Here is a 24,915-nt window from a genome sequence, read left to right on the forward strand (position 1 = left end):
GGAAAAAAGAAAGAAAGAAAGAAAGAAGAAATAAAAGGTATCCAAATTAGAAGGGAAGAAGTAAAATTGTCACTATTTGTGGATGACATGATACCATATGTCGAAAACTCTAAAGACTCCACCAAAACACTATTAGAACTAATTAGTGAATTCTGTAAAGTTGCAGCATACAAAATTAATATACAGAAGTCTGTTGCATTTCTACATACTAAAAATGAACTATTCAAAAGAGAAATCAAGAAAACAATCCCATTTACAACTCATCAAAAAGAATAAAATACCTAGGAATAAATTTAACCAAGGAGGTGAAAGACCTTTACTCTGAAAACTAGAAGACATTGATGAAGAAAACTGAAGACAATACAAGTAAATGGAAAGTTATGCCATGTTCGTGGATTGGAAAAATTAATATTCTTAAAATATCCATATCACCTAAAGCAATCTAGAGATTTAATGTAATTCTTATCAAAATACCCACAACATTTTTCAGAGCACTAGAACAAAGAATGCTAAGGTTTGTACAGAACTGCAAAGGACTCCAAATAGCCAAAGCAGTCTGGAGAAAAAAAGAACAAAACTGGAGGTATTACCCACCCAGATTTCAGACTGTCTGACAAAGCTACAGTAGTCAAAACAACATGGTACTAACAGAGAAACAGACCCATAGCTCAACGGAACAGAATAGAGAGCCCAGAAATAAACCCATACACCTATAGTCATTTAATCTATGACAATGGAGGCAAGTATATACAATGGGGGAAAAGACAGTCTTTTCAATAAGTGATGTTGGGAAAACTGAATAGCTACATGTATAAGAATGAAATTAGAACATTTTCTCACACCATATACAAAATTAAACTCAAAATGGATTAAAGACCTGAATGTGATACTGAAGCCATAAAACTCCTAAAAGAAAACACATGCAGTATGCTCTTTGGCATTGGTCTAAGCAACATTTTTTTTCCCTTGGATCTGTCTTCTTAGGCAAAAGAAACAGAAGCAAAAATAAACAAATGGGACCTAATCAAACTAGGAAGCTTTTTCTTTTGCCTTTGTCATCTTTACTGGAGTATAATTGCTTTACAATGGTGTTTTAGTTTCTGCTTTATAACAAAGTGAATCAGCTATACATATACATATATCCCTATATCTCTTCCCTCTTGCATCTCCCTCCCTCCCACTCTCCCTATCCCACCCCTCTAGGTGATTACAAAGCACTGAGCTGATCTCTCTGTGCTATGCGGCTGCTTCCCACTAGCTATCTATTTTACATATGGTAGTGTATATATGTCCATGCCACTCTCTCACTTTGCCCCAGCTTACCCTTCACCCTCCTTATGTCCCCAAGTCCATTCTCTAGTAGCTCTGCATCTTTATTCCCGTCTTGACACTAGGTTCTTCATGACCTTTTTTTTTTTTTTTTTAGATTCCATATATATGTGTTAGCATACGGTATTTGTTTTTCTCTTTCTGTCTTACTTCACTCTGTATGACAGACTCTAGGTCCATCCACCTCACTACAAATAACTCAATTTCGTTTCCTTTTATGGCTGAGTAATATTCCATTGTATATATGTGCCACATCTTCTTTATCCATTCATCTGTCGTTAGACACATAGGTTGCTTCTATGTCCTGGCTATTGTAAGTAGAGCTGCAATGAACATTGAATTATGGTTTTCTCAGGGTATATGCCCAGTAGTGGGATTGCTGGGTCATATGGTAGTTCTATTTTTAGTTTTCTAAGGAACATCCATACTGTTCGCCATAGTGGCTCTATCAATTTACATTCCCACCAACAGTGCAAGAAGGCTCGCTTTTCTCCACACCCTGTCCAACATTTATTGTTTGTAGATTTTTGATGATGGCCATTCTGATTGGTGTGAGATGATATCTCATTGTAGTTTTGATTTGCATTTCTCTAATGATTAATGATGTTGAACATTCTTTCATGTGTTGGAAATCTGTATATCTTCTTTGGAGAAATGTCTATTTAGGTCTTCTGCCCATTTTTGGATTGGGCTATTTGGTTTTTTGATATTGAGCTGCATGAGCTGCTTGTAAATTTTGGAGATTAATCCTTTGTCAGTTGCTTCATTTGCAAGTATTTTCTCCCATTCTGAGGGTTGTCTTTTCGTCTTTTTTATGGTATCCTTTGCTGTGCTAAAGCTTTTAAGTTTCAATAGGTCCCATTTGTTTATTTTTGTTTTTATTTCCATTTCTCTAGGAAGTGGGTCAAAAAGGATCTTACTGTGATTTATGTCATAGAGTGTTCTGCCTATGTTTTCCTCTAAGAGTTTTATAGTGTCTGGCTTTACATTTAGGTCTTTAATCCATTTTGAGTTTATTTTTTTGTATGGTGTTAGGGAGTGTTCTAATTTCATTCTTTCACGTGTAGCTGTCCAGTTTTCCCAACACCACTTATTGAAGAAGCTGTCTTTTCTCCATTGTATATTCTTGCCTCCTTTATCAAAGATAACTTGACCATAGGTGCGTGGGTTTATCTCTGGGCTTTCTATCCTGTTCCATTGATCTATATTTCTGTTTTTGTGCCAGTACAATACCGTCTTGATTATTGTAGCTTTGTAGTATGGTCTGAATTCATGGAGCCTGATTCCTCCAACTCCATTTTTCTTTCTCAAGATTGCTTTGGCTATTTGTGGTCTTCTGTGTTTCCATACAAATTGTGAATTTTTTTGTTCTAGTTCTGTGAAAAATGCCAGTAGTAGTTTGATAGGGATTGCATTGAATCTGTAGATTGCTTTGTGTAGTAGTATAATCATTTTCACAATATTGATTCTTCCAATTCAAGAATATGGTATATCTCTCCATCTATTTGTATCATCTTTAATTTCTTTCATCAGTCTCTTATAGTTTTCTGCACACAGGTCTTTTGTCTCCTTAGGTAGGTTTATTCCTAGGTATTTTATTCTTTTAGTTGCAATGGTAAATGGGAGTGTTTTCTTAATTTCACTTTCAGATTTTTCATCATTAGTGTATAGGAATGCAAGAGATTTCTGTGCATTGATTTTGTATCCTGCTACTTTACCAAATTCACTGATTAGCTCTAGTAGCTTTCTGGTAACATCTTTAGGGTTCTTTATGTATAGTATCTTGTCATCAGCAAAGGGTAGGATTGTATTTCTATAAACTTCCTTCTTGGAACTGCTTTTGCTGCAACCCATAGGTTTTGGGTCATTGTGTTTTCATTGTCATTTGTTTCCAGGTATTTTTTGATTTTCTCTTTGATTTCTTCAGTGATCTCTTGGTTATTAAGTAGTGTATTGTTTAGCCTCCATGTGTTTGTATTTTTTACAGATTTTTTCCTGTAATTGATATCTATTCTCAAAGCATTGTGGTCAGAAAAGATACTTGATACAACTTTTCTTAAATTTTCTTAAATTTACCAAGGCTTGATTTGTGACCCAAGATATGATCTATCCTGGAGAATGTTCCATGAGCAGTTGAGAAGAAACTGTATTCTATTGTTTTTGGGTGGAATGTCCTATAAATATCAATTAAATCCATCTTGTTTAATGTATCATTTAAAGCTTGTGTTTCCTTATTTATTTTCATTTTGGATGATCTGTCCATTGGTGAAAGTGGGGTGTTAAAGTCCCCTACTATGATTGTGTTACTGTTGATTTCCCCTGTTATGGCTGTTAGCATTTGCCTTATGTATTGAGGTGCTCCTATGTTGGGTGCATAAATATTTACAATTGTTACATCTTCTTCTTGGATTAATCCCTTGATCGTTATGTAGTGTCCTTCTTTGTCTCTTATAATAGTCTTTGTTTTAAAGTCTATTTTGTCTGTTATGAGAATTGCTACTCGAGCTTTCTTTTCATTTCCATTTGCATGGAATATCTTTTTCCATTCCCTCACTTTCAGTCTGTATGTGTCCCTAGGTCTGAAGTGGGTCTCTTGTAGACAGCATACATATGGGTCTTGTTTTGTATCCATTCAGCCAGTCTATGTCTTTTGATTGGAGCATTTATTCCATTTACATTTATGGTAATTATCAATATGTATGTTCCTATTACCATTTTCTTAATTGTTTCGGGTTTGTTTTTGTAGCTCTTTTCCTTCTCTTGTGTTTCCTGCCTAGAGAAGTTCCTTTAGTACTTGTTTTAAAGCTGGTTTGGTGGTGCTGAATTCTCTTAGCTTTTGCTTGTCTGTAAAGGGTTATTATTTCTCTTTCAAACCTTAATGAGATCCTTGCTGGGTAGAGTAATCTTGGTTGTAGGTTTTTCCCTTTCATCACTTTAAATATGTCCTGCTACTCTGTTCTGGCTTGCAGAGTTTCTGCTGAAAGATCAGCTGTTAACCTTATGGGGATTCCTTTGTATGTTATTTGTTGTCTTTCCCTCAGTGCTTTTAATATTTTTTCTTTGTATTTAATTTTTGATAGTTTGATTAATATGTGTCTTGGCTTGTTTCTCCTTGGATTTATCCTGTATGGGACTCTCTGTGCTTCCTGGACTTGATTAACTATTTCCTTTCCCATATTAAGGAAGTTTTCAACTATAATCTCTTCAAATATTTTCTCAGTCCCTTTCTTTTTTCTCTTCTTCCTCTGGAACCCCTATAATTTTTTTTTTTTTTTGCGGTACGTGGGCCTCTCACTGTTGTGGCCTCTCCCGTTGTGGAGCACAGGCTCTGGACGCGCAGGCTCAGCAGCCATGGCTCATGGGTCCAGCCGCTCCGCGGCATGTGGGATCTTCCCGGACCAGGGCACGAACCCGCGTCCCCTGCATCGGCAGGCGGACTCTCAACCACTGTGCCACCAGGGAAGCCCAGGAACCCCTGTAATTTGAATGTTGGTGTGTTTAATGTTGTCCCAGAGGTCTCTGAGACTGTCCTCAATTCTTTTCATTCTTTTTTCTTTATTCTGCTCTGCAGTAGTTATTTCCACTATTTTATCTTCCAGGTCACTTATCCATTCTTCTGCCTCAGTTATTCTGCTATTCAAACTAAGAAGCTTTTGTAAAATGAAGGAAACCATCAACAAAATAAAAAGACAACATACTGAATGCAAATATGTCTGTTAAGGGGTTAATATACAAAATATATACAAAATGCATACTACTCAAAAACCCAGTTGAAAAATAGGCAGAGGACCTAAATAGACATTTTTCCAAAGAAGGCATACAGATGGCCAACAGGCACAGGAAGAGATGCTCAACATCATTAATCATTAGGGAAATGCAAATCAAATCACAATGAGATATCAACTACACCTGTGAGAATGGCTACTGTCTAAAAGACAAGAAATAACAAGTGTTGGCAAGGGTATGGAGTACATTGTTTGTGGAAATGTAAATTGGCATAGACACTATGGAATTCCTCAAAAATTAAAAATAATACTACCATATGGTCCAGCAATTCTAGTCCTGGGTATATATCTGAAGAAAATATAAACATTAATTTGAAATGATATATGTACCCCAGTATTCATAGCAACATTATTTATGATTGCCAAGATATGGAAGCAACCTAAGTGCCCATCCATAGGTGAGTGTATAAAGAAGATGTGGTCAATATATATTGGAATATTACTCAGCCATTAAAAAGAATGAAATTTTGCCATTTGCAACAACATGTATGGACCTTGAAAGTATTATGCTTAGTTAAAGAAGTCAGAGATTGAAAGACAAATATTGTATGTTTTCACTTATATGTGGAATCTAAAAAATAAAACCAATAAATGAATATAACAAAACAGAAACACACTCACAGATACAGAGAACAAACTAGTGGTTACCAGTTGGGGGAGGAAAGGGAGAACAGGAAAAGTAAGGGAAGGGGATTAAGAGGTACAAAATTCTAGGTATAAAATAAATAAAATACAATGATGTAATGTACAGTACAGTCAATATGGCCAATATTTAACTTTATATGGAGTATAATCTATAAAAATATCTAATCACCGTGTTGTAAACCTGAAACTAATATGTTTTAAGTGAACTATACTTTGATTAAAAATTTTACAGGGCTTCCCTGGTGGCACAGTGGTTGAGAGTCCACCTGCCGATGCAGGGGATACGAGTTCGTGCCCTGGTCTGGGAAGATCCCACATGCTGTGGAGCGGCTAGGCCCGTGAATACATGACAGCAGGACATTCACAATTGTCAGATTAAAGAATGGATTGTAAGTTTGTTGCTAAGCCAGCAGAAGATATGGTTGTCAGACTTTACTGAGGTGTCAGAGTATATGAGACTTTGAGCAGTGATGAGTGAGTTTGGTCAAAATGTTGAAATCATGCACACAAGCCATTTTATGATGAGTCTATTCTTCAATTCTACATTGGAAGATAAAATGTCTTGTTTACTTTTTCCATAAAATGAGGGGATATATATACATAAAGCATTTTTTATGAAGTAAGTGTTGTGGAATACATTTTTATTTCTAATGGTCTGAATAAAATTATATTTATTTTGCTTCTTACACAAAAGAAGAGTTTCTAAGAGAACAAGAAACTATCAGTTAAAGCTATCTCTGTCAGTTAAATCCCACAAAAGAGTATTTTTTCATTACAACAGTTATTTATAATCCAAATACCATCACCAGTTGTCCTTTAAAAGTTGTGGTTCAATCCTTCACTGCTCTAGATAACAGAGTAGGCATGCTGTTCCAAATACGATGGGTACCTAACTTACTCTATGGTGAGAACTCAGATTATGGATAGGAATGGAACTAAGCCTTAATTTTTGGCTCTTCTACCATATGACCTTCAGCAAGTGTTCCAGGTTCTCAGATCTACATAAGAAAGTGCCCCCCAAACTTGGGGGCAGCTTCACTAGGGCCTGGAGAATCTACATCCCAGGTAGCTCACTTACCTGGCTGACAGAGTGGTGAGGCTGTCAGCTGGGAGCTCAGCCACAGCCATGCACCAAAGACCTAAGTTCTCCACCTTGGCCTCTTCATGGCTGCTTGACCTTCCCCTTGGCCTGGTGACTAGCTTCTAAAAGTAACCATTCCAAAGGAACTCACTGTAATTACAAACACACCCAGATTAAGAGGAGGGAATATAAACCTGAGCTCTCTGTGGGAAAGAGTATCTATGAGACATAGTCAGAAGCCAGTGTAGGGTGGGAAATACTGTTGGAGCCATTTTTGGAAAACACAATCTGTCATAGAAACTTACTTTATATCGCTTAACTTCAGTTTCCTCATCTTTATAATAATATGCTAGGCACGCTTCTGATCACTTTACATGTATTAATTAATTAAATCCTCACAACAAGCTCTCAGTTAGGTGCCCCATTTTACAGATGAGAAAAATGATGCACAGAAAAATAAGTTGCCTGAAGTGAAGGGTTAGTAAAATACAAAAGCAGAACTCAAAGCCATGTAATCTAGTTCCAAAGGCCATATCCTTTGTAGCTAATTTTTGTAAGAATAACTAAAAAACTGTAGAGAAAGTGCGTTGCACAACATCTGACTCATTCCGAATGCTCAATGATTATAAATGGTTTTGCTGTAGGTGTTATTACTAATACATAGTACAGTGAATCAAGGGGTGTTTTCTCTTTGGCAATGGTTTTACTTATTCGGAAAAGTAAATTTACTCTGACTTAAGGAATATGCAAAAAAGGAATAATGAAAGACAAAGTTGGAAACTGTCATTACTGGATGTCTAGAAAAAATAGTGAAATAGGAATAAGAATCTCTGATGAGGGCCTCAAAAGTTAAATAGCATCTCATTTCAAAATACCTGAAAATATGATAGACTCAACAAGCACACTTTTTAAAAGGACTGTTAAATAGGAAGGAAGTAGTATTAATGCAGCTTAAGTTTGGTTGACTAAAATATACCTAGGAGCACCAAAGTTAATAAAAATAGCATTAGGAAATGAATGATAGAACAGTTAAAAAGTGATCTGTATTTTTAGAAAAAAATATGGTAGCTTTTTATGTTGTGCCATTATTATTACCAGATTGTATTCAAACTGGTAATAAAAATGAAAAAGGTGTCTAATCCTAAAAACTGCTAATATAAACCTTTGGTCTCCATACCCTATCTTAACCTCAGAATAAAAACACTGACCTTACTCACACTAGAGACACCTTTAGAATTTTAATTTTGCATGTCACCAGCCTCAGACTCCTAAGGTATTTCTGACATTATATTCCAAGTAATGCTCTGTTGTTGACACTTGTCCATCTCTCAAATAAAAGCACTTTTTGAAAATTATCTTTAACGTATAAATCATGAATCTGTGAATGAGAAAAAATGGTGGAAGGTAAAACTAAGATCTAATAGATCCACTTTATGCTTGTTAATGGCAACTTACCTGGGTTTGCCAGTATATATCCCTGTTTATAAGTTTTTGTGTCACATAGGAAGAAAACAAACAAACAAAAAACGGTATATATCTTCTAGGTTGGTGTCCTCTCTTTTACCTAACCAAAAATTTAAAACTGTTTGTCTGAGACCTGGGTGGTAGTCTTTTGGTTCAGTTATCAAAGTCTTTGATATGTTAAATAGAATCAGTTCCAAGGATGTGCAGTTTGGGAGCAAGCCCAGGAGTTTATAAACAAGTGTGTGGAATTGCTTTCCTGAGCTCCTGTCTCTCCATGTTCTTCCCAGTACTTTCCGAATCTCTATGACTCCTCTTTAAGGTCCTTTGTGTAGAAAGACAGCTGGGGCTTTATTTGTTCCACTCCGCTGTGCACTTCTGCAACTGGATCTACATCCAGGACCAAGTGAGAGGAGGACAGAGAGAAAAAGAAATGCAGTGGGACTCTACCCTCTCAGAACCACAGCTTCAGTGAAGGAAGAGGAAGTTTTTTCTTTCCTGAGAGTTTTGGCTCCTGTGGGCTCCCATTACTGACCACCACCACCAGTCTACCACATGCTTACTTGAGGGTTGGGCATGAGAGAACAGGAGAAAAAAAAAGAGAGAGAGAGAGAGAGAAAGAAACAAACAAACAAAGAGGGAAGGGATTTCCACATTCTCTCCTGAGCATTAGGAATTCCATTTCCCACTTCCAGAGCTAAAGTGAGCTAGAGCTCTGACTGTGACCTGGTGGCCATTTCCAGGTTTCCAGTCCACTCAGTCCAGGCTCCAGCCCCAAGCACTGGGGAAAAGAGGAAAGAGGGAGGGAGGGAAGGACGGCAAATTCGTTGTCAGCTAGGTAGTACTACAAATTTTGGTATTTTCCAGTATGCCTGCTTCTACTTACTTTTCAGAGTCCTCAGATAGGGGGTATTGTGCCCAGAGTTAACAGATAAACAGGTGAAAGAGGATGTGGTATTCCATACTTTTCGGAGTCCTTTCCTCTGATTCTTTAGGGTGAAAGTCATGTAACCTACAGTATATTTTTGTAGGTAGGTCTGATTTTTTTTTTTTTTTTTTTTCGCGGCACGCGGGCCTCTCACTGCTGTGGTCCCTCCTGCCACGGAGCACAGGCTCCAGACGCGCAGGCTCAGCGGCCATGGCCCACGGGCCCAGCCGCTCCGCGGCATGTGGGATCTTCCTGGACCAGGGCGCGAACCCGTGTCCCCCGCATCGGCAGGCGGACTCCCAACCACTGCGCCACCAGGGAAGCCCTGATTTTTTTTTTTTAATTTGTTTGTTCAAGAGAAAGTCTACTTTAACATTTCTCTGGTGGAAGTAAGAAATTAGAATTCATAACAGGACACTTTTATATATATTACCTTCATGAGGACTTCATAGTAGCTCCCCTGCAAGGAAAATTAGGTTGAATATTTTGAAGCACAATCCACAGTTTATTATTAATAAACTTGTATTTGGCCTTGAGATTTTCCTTTGATAAGTTATTAATAGGTTATTCTCAAAAAAAATATTTATACTTATTTACCCTTAAGTTTTAGGGTTTTTTCCTTTTTATTTTTCGATTCTCCAATCTTCTCTGCCTTCTCTACTTACATGACAGCACATTTTAATTTCTATAATTGTAGAACAATATCTAGGGAAATAGTAATGATACTGCCTATCCCAGTTTATTAAATTTCCTGAGTTCTAATGTTTTGAGAAATGATGCACATCACATATTTTACTGATAAGTTATTCAGGTTTATCTAAACTTACAGACTATTGAGCATCTATGAGGGAAAAGCAGTCAATTATATTAATATCAGTTCCTGTCAGACAACACACAGTTCAGTATTTCATCAGCTGATGAGAACTGCACAGCATGATATACCAACTGGGATTTATCATGGTCCTTTGTCTTAAAGTTCTCTGATAATAAAGATAAACCTAAAAAAAACATTGCTAGCAGTATATAGCCTAACAATTCAATTTTTAAAATAAAATATGTGTAGAACAGGTCACACATTTCTTGATTTTGTTTTAGCAGACATAAATCTGTGTGTGTGTGTGTGTGTGTGTGTGTGTGTGTGTGTAAAAATACTTTCCAACTGTATTCCAGTCAATACCCAGAGACTTTAATTTTCTGAGGACAATGAAATTACAAACATTGATAGGGGAAATTATATGGCAAGATATGTACTTTATTAATATTTGTGGTATTTCAATAACTATACTCATGTGTGTGCCTTTAATACATGCTTTTCTATAAAAGCTACTTTGTACTTTTTAATGTATAACCCATCTTTTATCATTATTTTAGGCAACCATTTAAAGTTCCTCAAATCATAAATGTATTTTTTGAAATAGAAAACTGTGTTTTAACTTAGATTATTTATTATGTAATTTGACGAAAATATTTATATATTTTACATTTTATAGATCCCCACTACCAAATTACATTGTATTTGTTTTTCTTTTTATTTAATTTTATTTATTTATTATTTTTGGCTGCGTTGTGTCTTCGTTCCTGCATGCGGGCATCTTCTAGTTGTGGCAAGCGGGAGCTACTCTTCGTTGTGGTGCGCAGGCTTCTCATTGCGGTGGCTTCTTTTGTTGTGGAGCACGGGCTCTAGGCATGCGGGCTTCAGTAGTTGTGGCTTGCGGGCTCTAGAGCGCAGGCTTAGTAGTTGGGGTGCACGGGCTTAGTTGCTCCGCGGCATGTGGGATCTTCCCAGACCAGGGCTCAAACCTGTGTCCCCTGCATTGGCAGGCAGATTCTTAACCACTGCCCCACCAGAGAAGCCCTGTATTTATTTTTCTAGCATTCTTGCTACTTTTATCATAAGTACATGACACCAGAAAATTTAAAAATCATTTCATATATATCATAAATAATTTGTTTGTAATTTCCTTATTCTCAATTAAATATACTCACTCCAATTATATGATTAGAAATTTAGTAAAGTCTAAAATTCTTTAAACATAGTTGATTGAACATATAGATTTAACTCCATTTCCTCAGGAAACTTCACCAAAATGAGTAAGAGAATATAGAAGGTTTACACTAACAAGGGCAAAGTAAGGGAGAAGAAAATACATCACGTGAGAAAGGTCAACATGTCAACAAAATTGCAGAAAATGAAAATCAAATGAAGAAGTGGCAGCTCACTTAGCAATGGAACTTGGTATGACTGCCCTTAGGAAGAGAAGCTACTTTCACTTTGTACTGTTCTGTTGGGTAAATGCCAAGGAATGGAATTGTCAGAAGATATGTGTATGTTCCTCTATAGTAGATACTGCCAAATAGTCCCCCAAAGTGGTAGCATCACTTTCAACTAAAATGTAGAATCACTGTAGATCTTCTTTATCCATTCATCTGTTGATGCACACAGATTTTTTCCATATCTTGGCTATTGAGAATAATGCTGTAATGGACATGGGAGTGCAGATAACTTTTTCATATCCTGTTTTTATTTCCTAATACCCAGAAACAGATTGCTGGGTCACATGGTAGCTCTATTTTTAATTTTCCGAGGAACATCCATACAGTTTTCCATATTGGCTGCACCAACTTGCATTCCCACCAGCAGTACACAAGGGTTCCCTTTTCTTTACATCCTTGCCATCATGTATTTCTTGTCTTCTTGATAACTGCCATTCTAACACTCGTGAGGTGATATATCCTTGTGATTTTCATTTACATTTCCCTGATGACTAGTGATATTGAGCATTCATGTTGGATATTTGTATGTCTTCTTTAAAGAAATGTCTGTTCAGTTCTTCTATTTTTTATTTAACTGTATGTTTTTGATTGTTGTTGCTGTTGTTGTTATTGAGTTGTGTGAGTTCTTTATATATTTTATATTTATCAGATCTATCAGATATATGGTTTGCAAATATTTTGCCCCATTCTATAGGTTGCCTTTTCATTATTTTTATTGTTTTTTGGCTGTGCTGAAGCTCTTTAGTTTGATGTAGTCCCACTGTTTATTTTTGCTTTCGTTGCTGGTGCTTTTGCTGTCATATTCTAAAAAAATCATTGCCAAGACCTATATCAAGTAGCTTTTCCACTATGTTTTCTTCTAGAAGTTTTACAGTTTCAGGTTTTATGTTTAAGTTTCTAATTCATTTTGATTTAATTTTTTTTTTTTTTTTTGCGGTACGCGGGCCTCTCACTGTTGTGGCTTCTCCCGTTGTGGAGCACAGGCTCCTGACACGCAGGCTTAGCAGCCATGGCTCACGGGCCTAGCCGCTCCATGGCATGTGGGATCTTCCCGGACCGGGGCACGAACCTGTGTCCCCTGTATCGGCAGGCGGACTGTCAACCACTGCGCCACCAGGGAAGCCCTTGAGTTAATTTTTGTGAGTGGTGTCTGGTCAAGTCCAAGTTCACTTTTCTGTATGTTGTTATACATCATTTATTGAAGAGACTATCCTTTTGCCATTGAGTATTTTTAGCTCCCTTGACCTATATATTTGATTGTTTATGTAGGAGTTTATTTTGGAGCCCTCTATTCTGTTCTAGTGGTCTATGTGTGTATTTTTATGCTGGTACCATACTGTTTCCATTCATATAACTTTGTAGTATAGTTTGAAATCAGGAAGTGTGATGCCTCTAGCATTGTTATTCTTTCTCAGAATTGCTTTGACTATTGGGGTCTTTTGTGATTCCATAAATTTTAGGATTGTTTTTTATATTTCTATGAAAAATGCCATTGGAATTTTGATAGGGATTGCATTGAATCTTTAGTTGCTTTCACATAGTGTGGACATTTTAACAATATTAATTCTTTCAATCCATGAACATGGGGTATTTTTCCATTGTTTTGTATTCTCTTCAATTTCTTTATCAAAATATTGTAGTTTTCTTTGTACAGGTCTTTCACTTCCTTGATTAAATTTATACCTAAGTATTTTACTGTTTTTTATGCTATTATGAATGTGACTTTTAGGCACATCATTAGAAAATTGATACAAAAATATATATAACAAAAATGACAAATATAAAATTAATATTGCTAATAAATAGCACTTATATTGGGTTGGCCAAAAAGGCCATTCAGGTTTTTCTGTAAGATGTTATGGAAAAACCTGAATGAACTTTTTGGCCAACCCAATAAATTAATAGAAGATAAGCAACCAATAGAACAGGATATAAAAGGCAATTCATAGAAAAGTATAAACAAATGACCAATAAAAATATGAAAAAAAATGTGGAGCATTACTGGCAATTAGGAAACTTCAATTAAAGTAATAATTTTTAACTCCACATATTGTCAAAAGGTAAAAGAGTGAATAACATTAATTATAGGGATTAGCAGGGTGAAAGATTAGGGTGCTCACTTACATTATTGTGCGTTTTAGAAATGTTTAGGAATGTAACATGGAAATATGTGTTAAAACAAATAATAAACATACCCTGGCCCAGAGTGCCGACTCTTGGGAACTGAAATATAAGTATCATCATGGGGATGTTTACTGCAGCATAGTTTATAAAGTATTTCTTCCAACTGGGAGATTGTTGACACATATACTACAAATATATCACAGTGACTTAACTACAACCATTGACCTGGAGAGATTTCCATGTTATAATTGATAATTGATGAAAACAATCTAAAGTTTATTGATATTATCTCAATATTGAAAAATCAATAACACTAAATCCTTCTGTTCATAAATATGTAAACATATATCTACACAGCAGTGTGTCGACATCTTAGGAAAATGATATTTGAAGAGGAAAGAAGGAAGAAAAGGTGGTAATAAGCCAGATTTCTAAATGACATTTTAAAGTAAATGTTCATACAAAAAGAACATACATGTTATGATCTCATATATATATATATATATATATATATATATATATATAGTCATGAATGTTTTGAATATAGAAATATAGAGAAATTGAGAGGTACTAAAATGAAGGTTTAATCTGAAAGTCAATATCTGAATAGCTCCTTCTAAAAGAAAACATTAGAAACCACTGAATCAGATAATACTTTACTTTCCATGTGCAGTATTGATATATGTTGGGAAACATTCTTATTTTTGGTGGTTTGTTTTTTGGAAATGAAGTTCACATACCCTATAAACAGAGAAATAAGGAAGTGGTAGAGAAAGAAGGGATGAATAAGAAAGTAATTTAAAAGTTCTCAAGATGTAGGGACTGATATCCCATTTTTAACAAATACAAACAAAACCTAAAAGTACTAACTAAAAGATATATAGCATGCTCATTCTATTTACAGAATTATAGTGATCTCATATGAGACATTAGTGAATTAATCACTTATTTATTCACTCATTCAACTTTTCAGGCATTTATAAAAACTTAAATATATACTCAAAATATGCTAAAGCATTGTAGATATAAGAATGGTAAGGCGTGTCTGGCTTGTGGCAGTTACAAGAAGTTGAGGTGATAACATGATCAAGTAGTTGTATAATATGATTCAGGCTAAAAACAGAAGTGCATGCTGTATACCATTAATGTGTGCTATATAAGAAGATGTTACTGCCTACAACAGTGGTTTTCTAACATTTTAACAGCATCATCATTAATGTTTAAATGAAATTGTAGACTAAACCCTAATATTAAAATAAGGTAGTAATTTAAGAATCCAAATATATTTTATAAGTTCAAAATTTTAAGGTTTTCAAGGGCAATTTTGAGTTAACAAGCATTTGAAATCAGGGATAGACTTGAGAGTTGCTGCAAAAATATCCAATTTGTATTTGTAGTTTTGCAGTAGGCAAAAAAAAAAAAAAAAACTCACATGGATAGTAATTTTAATTGGAAAGATTTTGTTTCAATTGGAATATTAAAATAATCATTCTTGAGTTGTAGTTGAATCAGTTTCAAGATTTTTACTACCTGCTTCCATCCCTTACTTAGAGTAATGCAACAAGCCAAAAAAAAATCTATAAATTTGTAGTGAGATGAATTATGCCATGATCAGAACATGCACTGAGTAGACATGCATTATCTTCTGCAGGAATTTAATTAGCAGAGTACTCACATGCTGTCCAATTCAATAAAACAAATAAGTACCAAGCACCGACTTTATGACAAGCACTGTGCCAAACTGTCCTTGTGGCACTTACAGCCATTAAACAAATAACTGTCAAGGGATTACTAACATGGAAGAGGCACAGGTGCTTAGAGAAACTAGTCTAGGGAGTCAGGTAGAGCTTTCTTTTTTTTTTTTTTTTTTTTTTTTTTGCGGTACGCGGGCCTCTCACTGTTGTGGTCTCTCCCGTTGCGGAGCACAGGCTCCGGACGCTCAGGCTCAGTGGCCATGGCTCACGGACCCAGCCGCTCCGCAACATGTGGGATCCTCCCAGACCGGGGCACGAACCCACGTCCCCTGCATCGGCAGGCGGACTCCCAACCACTGCGCCACCAGGGAAGCCCAGGTAGAGCTTTCTAAAAGAAGTGAGACTTGAAAGATGACTAGGAGTCAGCAAGATGAGTGGGTCGTAGGGTGGGGATAGAGAGAAGAGATTGTTCAACAGAGGAAAAGGCTCAAAGCAGAACAAAGAGCAGAGTAAACTCAGAAATTAACGGAGTCCCTCAGCAATTGATTCATTCATTCATTCATTCATTTACCAAATACTCATTGAGGGCCAAGTAATGCCTGTTCTAGGCCTAGAAACACTGTTTCTAGGCCCTAGAAACACTTCAGTAAACAAAACAGACCAAAAAAAAAAAACTCTACCCTCATAGAGCATACATTTTAAGGGGAAATGGCTTAAAAAATTAAACATATCGAGTGTCAGATGTTGTTAAGTTCTTTGAAGACAGGAATAAGAATGGAGAGTAATATGGATTACTCGGGTAGGTAGGATGTAGCAGGAGTTGCAATATAAAAAGGGGAATCGGGGAAGGCTTTATTAATATGGTAATGTTTGAATAAAGACCTGATGTAAGGGAGGGAGAAAACTATACAGACAGCTGGATAAGAGCAAGTACTAAAGGCCCAATGGCAGGAGAATGCTTTGGATGCCCAAGATTCTGAAGGAGGCCAGTGTGGCTGGAGCAGACTGCTTGATACAAAAAAAGAGGTAGAAGATGCAAAGCAGGGTCACAGGGAATGGATGGGGAGCAAAATCATGCAATGCGTGGTAGGCAATTAATAGGGCAGTTGGCTTTACTCTAGGAGAGAGGAAAGCCATTGGAAGGCCCAGAGCCCAGTGATAAAATGATCTGATGTATTTTCTAAGATCACTGCCTGCTGAGTTGAGAATAGACAGTAGAAGGGCAAAGCCTTAACAGAGGGAGTTTGAGAGGGAAGCAGCTTTATCTGATGTGGTTGGAACTGTAGGCAGGGTGAAGCCATGGGTGAACTGTAGGCAAACCATGGGTAAACTTGTAATCCAAGGTAAATATTTTAAACTTTAATGTAAAGATGATGAGAAGTCATCAAAGATTTTTATACAAGGAGATGTAATGAACAGATTTCTGTGTTCAAAACTGCACTATCCAATACGGTAGCCACTAGCCAGCCACATGAGGTTATTGCATGCTTGAAATGTGGCTAGTTTTAATTGGAATGTGCTCTAAATATAAAATATGTATCAGATTCCAAATACTTTTTTTCCTTCCTGAATATATAAGCAGAAGCCTTACTCATAGATTCATTATTGTTAAATTAAGATTCTTGTTTATTTTTACACAGAACATTTTGTGAAAATGTGTTGAGTTAAAATACATAGCTTGTTAAAATATTTTTTAACATAATATTTGTCACTGGAAAATTACACTTCTTTTATTTTGTATAACAGTTTTAATTTAGAAAGTGGCCAGCAGTCATTTCTTTGAGACTAGAAACAATTAAACCCCCCACCATTCAGGACCCTGGATGTGTAGCTTATCTTAGGATCCTTTTTTGTAGGACTTCCATTCCTATGAAAATGTTCAGTGAAAATGACAACATGGATTTAAGTGAATAGAAAATGAGGTTCAGTGAAACATTTGACAGCATAACTTTAGTCACTTACATTTCATTTTCATTATGTTTTGTGAAAATTTAGTCATTAGCCTACAGTTTTCATGATTTTTGTCATATGTGCATAACAAATATACCTTATTTACTTGATATTTTGTCTACCCACTTTTAAAATTAAATTTTTAAATGAATTTATTTCAATATAATAAATAGAAAATTGTTTGCCACAGAAAAATAAAAAATGATCTTGATAAAAATGAAGCAGTGTTATCAAACTATAGCTATGTCCTGCTACAATCTGAGTCTAAGGCCAGCTCTCATTTTGTTCAAAAAATATTTAGCCTGTAAGGAAGATGTTAAAGATATACCCACACTACCCTGGGACTTTCTCCTTAAATACTCAGAAGAGCTGAGGGAGAAATGGAATGGAAATCAATTTTAAAGGGTATGATTCAATGTTATTTAATGCCATCTCCCAGAGCTACACAATTGTCTCCCTTAATGTGGGCATTCCCATACATTGGTAAGCACTGTTATTTTGCATATTTTTGTTTCAAGTATGCCTTTTAAAAGTAGCAACCTCAGCTAAAATATGAAGTCCCCATTGGGTAACTTATTTTGAATTACTAATTTCATTCATTAATATTAGCATGTATTGACTTTTCTGTGTATGTGTGAACTGAACTCTGACATCCAAAGTGTTTATAAGTTAAAATATGTTGTACACATACAAATAAAATAAGCGATAATAAAAAATATTGTTTTTCCTATGTTCTCAGCTTGCAGACCAGGATTCTATAAAGCATTTGCTGGCAACACAAAGTGTTCTAAATGTCCTCCACACAGTTTAACCTACATGGAAGCAACTTCTGTCTGTCAATGTGAAAAGGGTTACTTTCGAGCTGAACAAGACCCACCTTCCATGGCATGTACCAGTAAGTCTGTCCATTTTTCATTTGAAAATCCTGTTTCCAACCCTTTTGGTCTTTTTATTCTAAATTAAAACAAAAAAAAAGTGACTATGCAAAATCCTATGCCATCTAGGCTATTTGTCTTTGATAATAGTCAAGGAAAAAGTTTCTCTGTCTTTCTTAGCATAATTGCTTTTCAGCTGCTTGCAAAGAATGTATTTATTCCTCAAAAATCACATTGATCACTGACATGCATATACCAACCTTGATTTGGAGGCCCTGCAAATTTTTCCTAGGCATAATCTGTCCTTAGGAGGTTAAAGCAGTTTAAGGCTTTTTGAGGCTCTATAAACAAAACTTCTGTTTTTTGTTTCAACCCTTGAACTTTTGAAGGCACATCAGTTTAGGACCATCAGGTTTGCTGTGTGTGGGAGCTTCAATATGGAACTTTGAAAGTCATTGTGCTATCGTTATATAGAAAAGTTCGAGTTTTCCTTGACATTTGTCTTTAAAGGAAGATATTTTTGACTTTGTCCACATTTCACCTCTCACTTTCTAATTTTGGGGTTGGAACCAATAGAATATTAAATCTAAATGGGAAGGTCATTTTAATGCATGCACCAAGAATTTTAAATTATTTGTATTCTCCTATTATTAAAGTATCATAAATTATCTGTACACTATAAAAATTAAAGTGAATATATTAATGCATTGCTAAGGTATGCAAAAGTAAAATGTCACCTCTTATTTATAAAAGTCTTGTTAAGTACATCAATAAGATACAGTGAAAATTTGCCTTCTTGTTGATGATTTGGTGCCAAAATGTTGCTTATCTTATGTAATTCCATACTGGCAAAAATGGATAGAAAATTATGTAATGCCACATATTCCTTAGAGACAGTGGAGGTGTTCCATTTATTTTAACTGATGCAGTTTATAGATTTGTATACACTACTACAGACTTATAAAATGTAAAATATTTTATAGAATACATTTAATAAAAATACAACACATTCATTAGTAGATGTAATTTTTGCTTTCTGACTCTTAAGTGCTGAGTGACTACTTTCTTCAAAAAATTGTAGCCTGAGAAATTGCTACCTGGATATTATTTTTTTCTAGTAATGTATTCTAAGTTTATAAGTAGGAAAAGCAAAATTCTAAATATAATTTCTCACTTAATTGTGGAAATAGTTTTGAACAGGAAAAGATTTCTGTTACTATTTATATGTAATCCTTTTTGCACAATTGCTGTATATTATTATATTATATTGTGGACAACATGCTCCAGCTTAGGTAGATAGTAGTGTTTCCAATGGCTACAGTTGTGCCAGGCAAGAATCCCTGAAAACCTACATCAGAAACTAAATGGACTTCCGAGGAGAGTGATAGAGAAGAATCTGCTCTTTTTATTTTCTTAGAAGGCCATAAATAGACGATTGACAAAACGAAGGAATAAATTGTTTCCCATCAATATAACCCTTCAATGAGGTGACAGAGTAGGTAGTTGGGGAGGTTTAGTTCTTTGGAGTGAGAAACTATTAAGGAAATAAATATGGGATATAATAAGGTCTATGAACCTCAGTCATTGTTGAATCTGATATGTGTACTTATTAGCTTAACATTTTATGTTTCTCGGATTTTCTCTCTTTAAAAAAAACTTTTTTATGCTTGGTATTGTAAGTTATGTTTGCAATTATGCTAGCCTGCTTTAACTGTGCCAAGTGGAAGCAGAGAGGTTTAATTCTGGTCATCGCTGAGCAGAGCTTTAGACAGGGAACAGCATGCTGTATTGCCATAGAGATTAAAAGAGAGAACTCCAAAGGAAGGTGAAAACTTTTGTCAGATCTCCCCTCATCCAGCCACAGGAAAATCTCCTCTCAAGGCTTCTCTCTGCTACTTCCTTGAGGACTTCTTTTCCTTGTTTTAGCAAAAACTTAACATGGTGTGCTAGTAAGTTCACCATCTTTTAGAGTCAAATTATCTGAGTGTAAACCTTGGCTTTGGTACTTACTAGCTATGTAGCCTTGGGCAAATTATTTAACCCTTTAACCTCTGTTGCACCATTCTTAGTGTTAATAACAGTACCTACCTCATTCTGTTGTTATTTATAATGATTAAATAAGTTAGTATTTGAAAAGTGCTAAGAAGAATACCTGGCACATAGCAGCTGCTATATAATTGGTTGATACAGAAAGCTCTTCTCTCACAATTCATTTTGAAATAATATTTGATAAATTAGTATTCAAGCTGTTAAATACTTTATGTTGATAGTATTATGCTGGGCTCACAGCTTCCATCATCTACATTCCTACAAATTGAAAGAAATAACGTGCTGAATTTGTAAGACCTTTTCACAAAATATATTAAGTCCTCTACCTCTATGCATATCTAAGTAAAGTTTTTTGAATTATACTCTGACTAGGTGAGAGACCCTAGCAATTATTATAATATATGCAGAAAAAGCAAGGACCAGAAACACCAAAGCATCATACTTCCTAAAAATTGAAAGATTAGATTGTTAGGGAAGAAAAACCAGGAAAATGGCAAGCCAAGAGGTCATTGAACAGTTAGAGTTAAGAGGACCAAGGTAACTTCATCAAGATACAGAACTTTTGAGGCCAAGGATCAAATAAGCAGTCAACCTTTTCGTTTTTCATTAACCATAAACAATAGCCAAATTCTAATAGATTTTTAATAGATGGAAGTTCCCTTAACTTCTAGATCATGTGTCTCTGAATAAGCCATTCTTTATCACCTTTATTCCAATAATATATTATCTAAAGGTCAGAATTTGTGTCAGGTAGACAGTCACATCACTTTCTGCTGTTTTTGACTTAGCATTTGAAGCTATGCTTTCAGAGAATCTTCCAGGCATTTAAAAGGAAGCTTTTTTTTTAAACTTGGTATCAGGGGCAGGGAGATTTTGAATGTTTAGGTTTAGGAGAAAATGGAGGACCAAAATATTGAAAATGACTAAGACATTTGGCTAGTAAATGACCTAGTAGGGAAAGAGCTCCTAGATAGGTATTGTATGTAATCATATGAGTGATTTGATTCTAGGACCTCAAGAGATCTTTCCCTGCTCCTTAGCACTGTCATCAAAACAACAGCAACCCTTAAGTTTCTGGTACAACAAAGCATGTGACTTCACCATTAAGAGTTTTATAATTTCTTTGCATTTTCACTGTAGAGATAGGTGTTTTTTTAAATTTCATAATCTTGAGACATATAATATACATGATATAATCACATAAATATTTTCATTAAGATTTTATTTTTAGAGCAGTTTTAGGTTAAGAACAAAATTAAGAGAAAGTATAGAAATTTCCCATATACCTCCCTCCTCCCAACCCAGACATGCATAGCCTTCCCATTATCAACATCCTCCACCAGAATTGTACATTATATTTGATGAACCTGTATTAACACATCATAGTCACCCAAAGTCTATAGTTTACACTAGGGTTCACTATTGGTGTTGTACATTCTTTGGGTTTGGACAAATGTGTCATGACATGTATCAATCATAATAGTATCATACACAGGATTTTCAGTGTCCTAAAATCCTCTGGGCCTATATTCTTCCTTTCCTCCTACCAACTCATGGTAACCACTTATTTTTGTGCTGTATCCATATATATATATATATATATATATGTTATATAATTTGAATCATATAGTAGAAGATTTCAGATTGGCTTCTTTCCCTTAGTAATATGCAGTTAGGATTCTTCCATGTCTTTTCAAGGCTGGATAGCTCATCTATTTTTAGTGCTGAATAATATTTCATTGTCTGGATATACCACAGTTTGTTTATCCTTTTACCTATTAAAGGACAGCTTGATTATTTTCCAGTTTCAGCAATTATGAATAAACTGCTATAAACATGCATGTGCAGGTTTTTGGATGGATGTAAGTTTTCAACTCCTTTGAGTAAATACCTAGGAGTGTGATTGCTGAATCATATGGTAAGAATATGTTTAATTCTGTAAGAAACCACCAAACCGTACTATTCTGCATTCCTACAGTGAATGAGAGCTCCTGTTGCTACACATCCTCATCAGCATTTAATGTTATCAGTGTTCTGGATTTTGGTTGTTTCTAATAGGTGTGTAGTGGTACATCATTGTTGTTTCAATTTGCATTTTCTTGATGGCACGATGCGGGGCATCTTTTCATATGCTTTTCATATGCTTATTTGCCATCAGTATATCTTCTTTGATGAGGTGTACACATAAAGATTTTTAGTTGTTTCAAATGGCTATGGTTTAAAAAAAAGATGTCTCATAATCAAAGCTAATCCCTGAAATATTGGCTGTGGAGGGGTGATCAAATCCTTCCATCTATTGGGTTGGGCTATTATTGTTAACTTCCTCTTTTGATTTTTTGTTTCCACTATTCCTTCCTCACCACCTATAAGTGTACTCAAACTTCTATCATTAAATAATGTTCCCAGTCCAATAGTCTTTCTCCCAAAACAAGTACCTTGAAAAAGCAGTCTTCATCAGCTATGGCTACTTCTTCACACACTTTTAATTTACTTTTTACTCTACTACATTCAGATTTTTGCTCTTCACTCTCCTGCAATCATGTTTTTCTTTGTGTGAACTGTGTGAGAAAATAAACTGTTTAAGAAAAATTCACCAATGATCTTATTTGCCGTATTGTGTTAGAAACATTTTTGTCTTGTTATTCATGACATTTAACTCTGTTGATCTCTTCCTTTTTCTTGAAACTATTTGTTCTCTTTTATTCTGAGACTTTGCAATCTCCCCTTTACCCACTTAATTTTCTGAACATCATGTTTGTTACCATGGATAATTTCTCTTCTTTTGCTCACCTGTTAAATACTAATTTTTCTCATGCTTCTTTCTTAGCTTTCTTGTCTCATCACATGTTCTTAATCTCATGGCTTCAACTAGCACCTGTAAATAGATGATGCCTATATTTTTATCCATATCCCAATCTCCTCTCTTAAGGTCCAAAGTCACCTAGCCAACTCATTACGGGATCTGACAACCTGTGTGTCCCACAGAAACCTGCCCACATCTCAAATCTTGTATCATACCATACCCTCCTTGGTTACTAAACTGATGAACTTCCATGATGCTGTACTTGTTCTCATCCTTAATGCCAGCAGTTTCCTCTACTTGAAATGCTCTCCCTTTAGGTCCTCTTATGGTTGTTTTCTTTTTGGCAGTCAGGCTCAAATGTCAATTCTTAGGACAGGCATTTCCTGATCACCTGTTCAAAAATAGAATCCCTCCCAGTTACTCTTTTTTGTATCATATATTTTATTTTTTATACATTATGTCACTCTTTCAGAAAAGATCTGATTTATTTTTACACTCACTTCCTTGTTTATTGTCATTCTACCCATAGTAGATTACAAGGGGATCATGAATGTTCTTTCTTTACTGTGTCTCCAGCACTAATAATAGTACCTGGCAAATACTAGGCACAAAATAAATATTCAAAGAATGAATAAACTTATAATTTTAGCTCACCTACAAAAGTCAATTTTATTCCTTCCTACCTCAGCCTGCTCATCCATCCCAGCTTGTTTCCTTATCCTGGTGAATCCTCATCTACCCATGCATCCAAGCAAGAAAGCTTAGAATCATTACCCCTGTCCCTACCCTTGACGTGTCCAAGTAGTCACAAGACTTGTCAGTTTTACTTCTTAGTATTCCTTCTGTCCATTCCTTCATATCAACTCCTGGTCCTTTCCTTTTTTGTTAAGGCCCTCAACTCTTTCTTGGGCTAATTTAATAATATTTTGGCAAGTCTCCTTCATTTAGTCTTCCATCCCTCCAAATATTCCAAACTATTAGAAAATATTATTTTTAAACGAAAACAAAACCTTGATCATATTACCACTTCTTCTGCATAACATCTTTCAAAGCCCAACACCTATTTGCCAAAATTGTAAGAGTCAATCCAAGAACATCCAAAGTCCAGCCCTGGCCTCTTTCTCCATCTCTAATTTTAACTATATTAGGATCTCTCAAACAGTCCTAATATCCAGTTATACCAGCAACATACTTGTAAGTTTGGATTGTCTTGATTTTTAAAACATTGTTTTAAAAATCAAAAATGAATGTTTTTAAAACATTCATTATGCTTCTCTTACATGAACTGCAAAGTATATTAAAGAAATTAAGAATAAGAAATTTAAAATGAAATGCTGAAGTGTTTTCTCTATTATCTTAATCTACTTCATAAACTCTTAATTTTATTTCTCAGGTGACTCATTAATGTATGTTCTGTGCTTTAAAGGATGAGCCGTGGAGGACACTCCACAATATCATCTCTTGGTCAATTAGGGCTGCTTCTGAGAGCAGTTCAGAGCACAGGAGACCCTGCTGCCTGCCAAGAAGTCCGTTATCAAAATAACTGTCTAAGGCTTTTCTAGGCCAGAAGGGAAAAATGCTCACTAAGGTTGGAGAAACAAAGGACTATAGGAGTTACTAAGAAAGTACTTGTCAAGCAAGAAAGGCAGAGAGCATGAAAGGACTGAGAGAAATGAAGTGAGGGTCTAATATACGGATGCATAAAAAGTTAGACAAATGTAATTCCACAGTCATCGCATTTTCACTTTGATGTTTCTCGTGTTTAAATCAATAGGAGGATTTTTTTTTAGTTACTGAACAGGTGCTGGAAGATTAACACATTCAATGAACATTTGTGCTGCCTACTTAGAAAAGTTCAAAACATAAAATGCAAATCATATATATGGGTAATTCCTTTGCACATCACTAAGGATTTCA

At 35.5% G+C, this 24,915-nt stretch overlaps 1 protein-coding gene across 2 annotated transcripts in view; it reads left to right on the forward strand.

Annotated features, from left to right (window-relative positions):
- The window catches only part of EPHA6 (EPH receptor A6), an 867,569-nt gene that overhangs the window by 333,766 nt on the left and 508,888 nt on the right, over positions 1 to 24,915 (forward strand). For both annotated transcript variants that reach the window (XM_060010502.1, XM_060010503.1), the window contains exon 4: positions 18,011 to 18,166. In XM_060010502.1, the coding sequence (XP_059866485.1) occupies positions 18,011 to 18,166 (156 nt within the window). The remainder of the gene's footprint in view (positions 1 to 18,010; positions 18,167 to 24,915) is intronic.

The sequence above is a fragment of the Delphinus delphis genome, chromosome 4 (assembly GCF_949987515.2).
Source record: "Delphinus delphis chromosome 4, mDelDel1.2, whole genome shotgun sequence".
Lineage (NCBI taxonomy): Eukaryota > Metazoa > Chordata > Mammalia > Artiodactyla > Delphinidae > Delphinus > Delphinus delphis.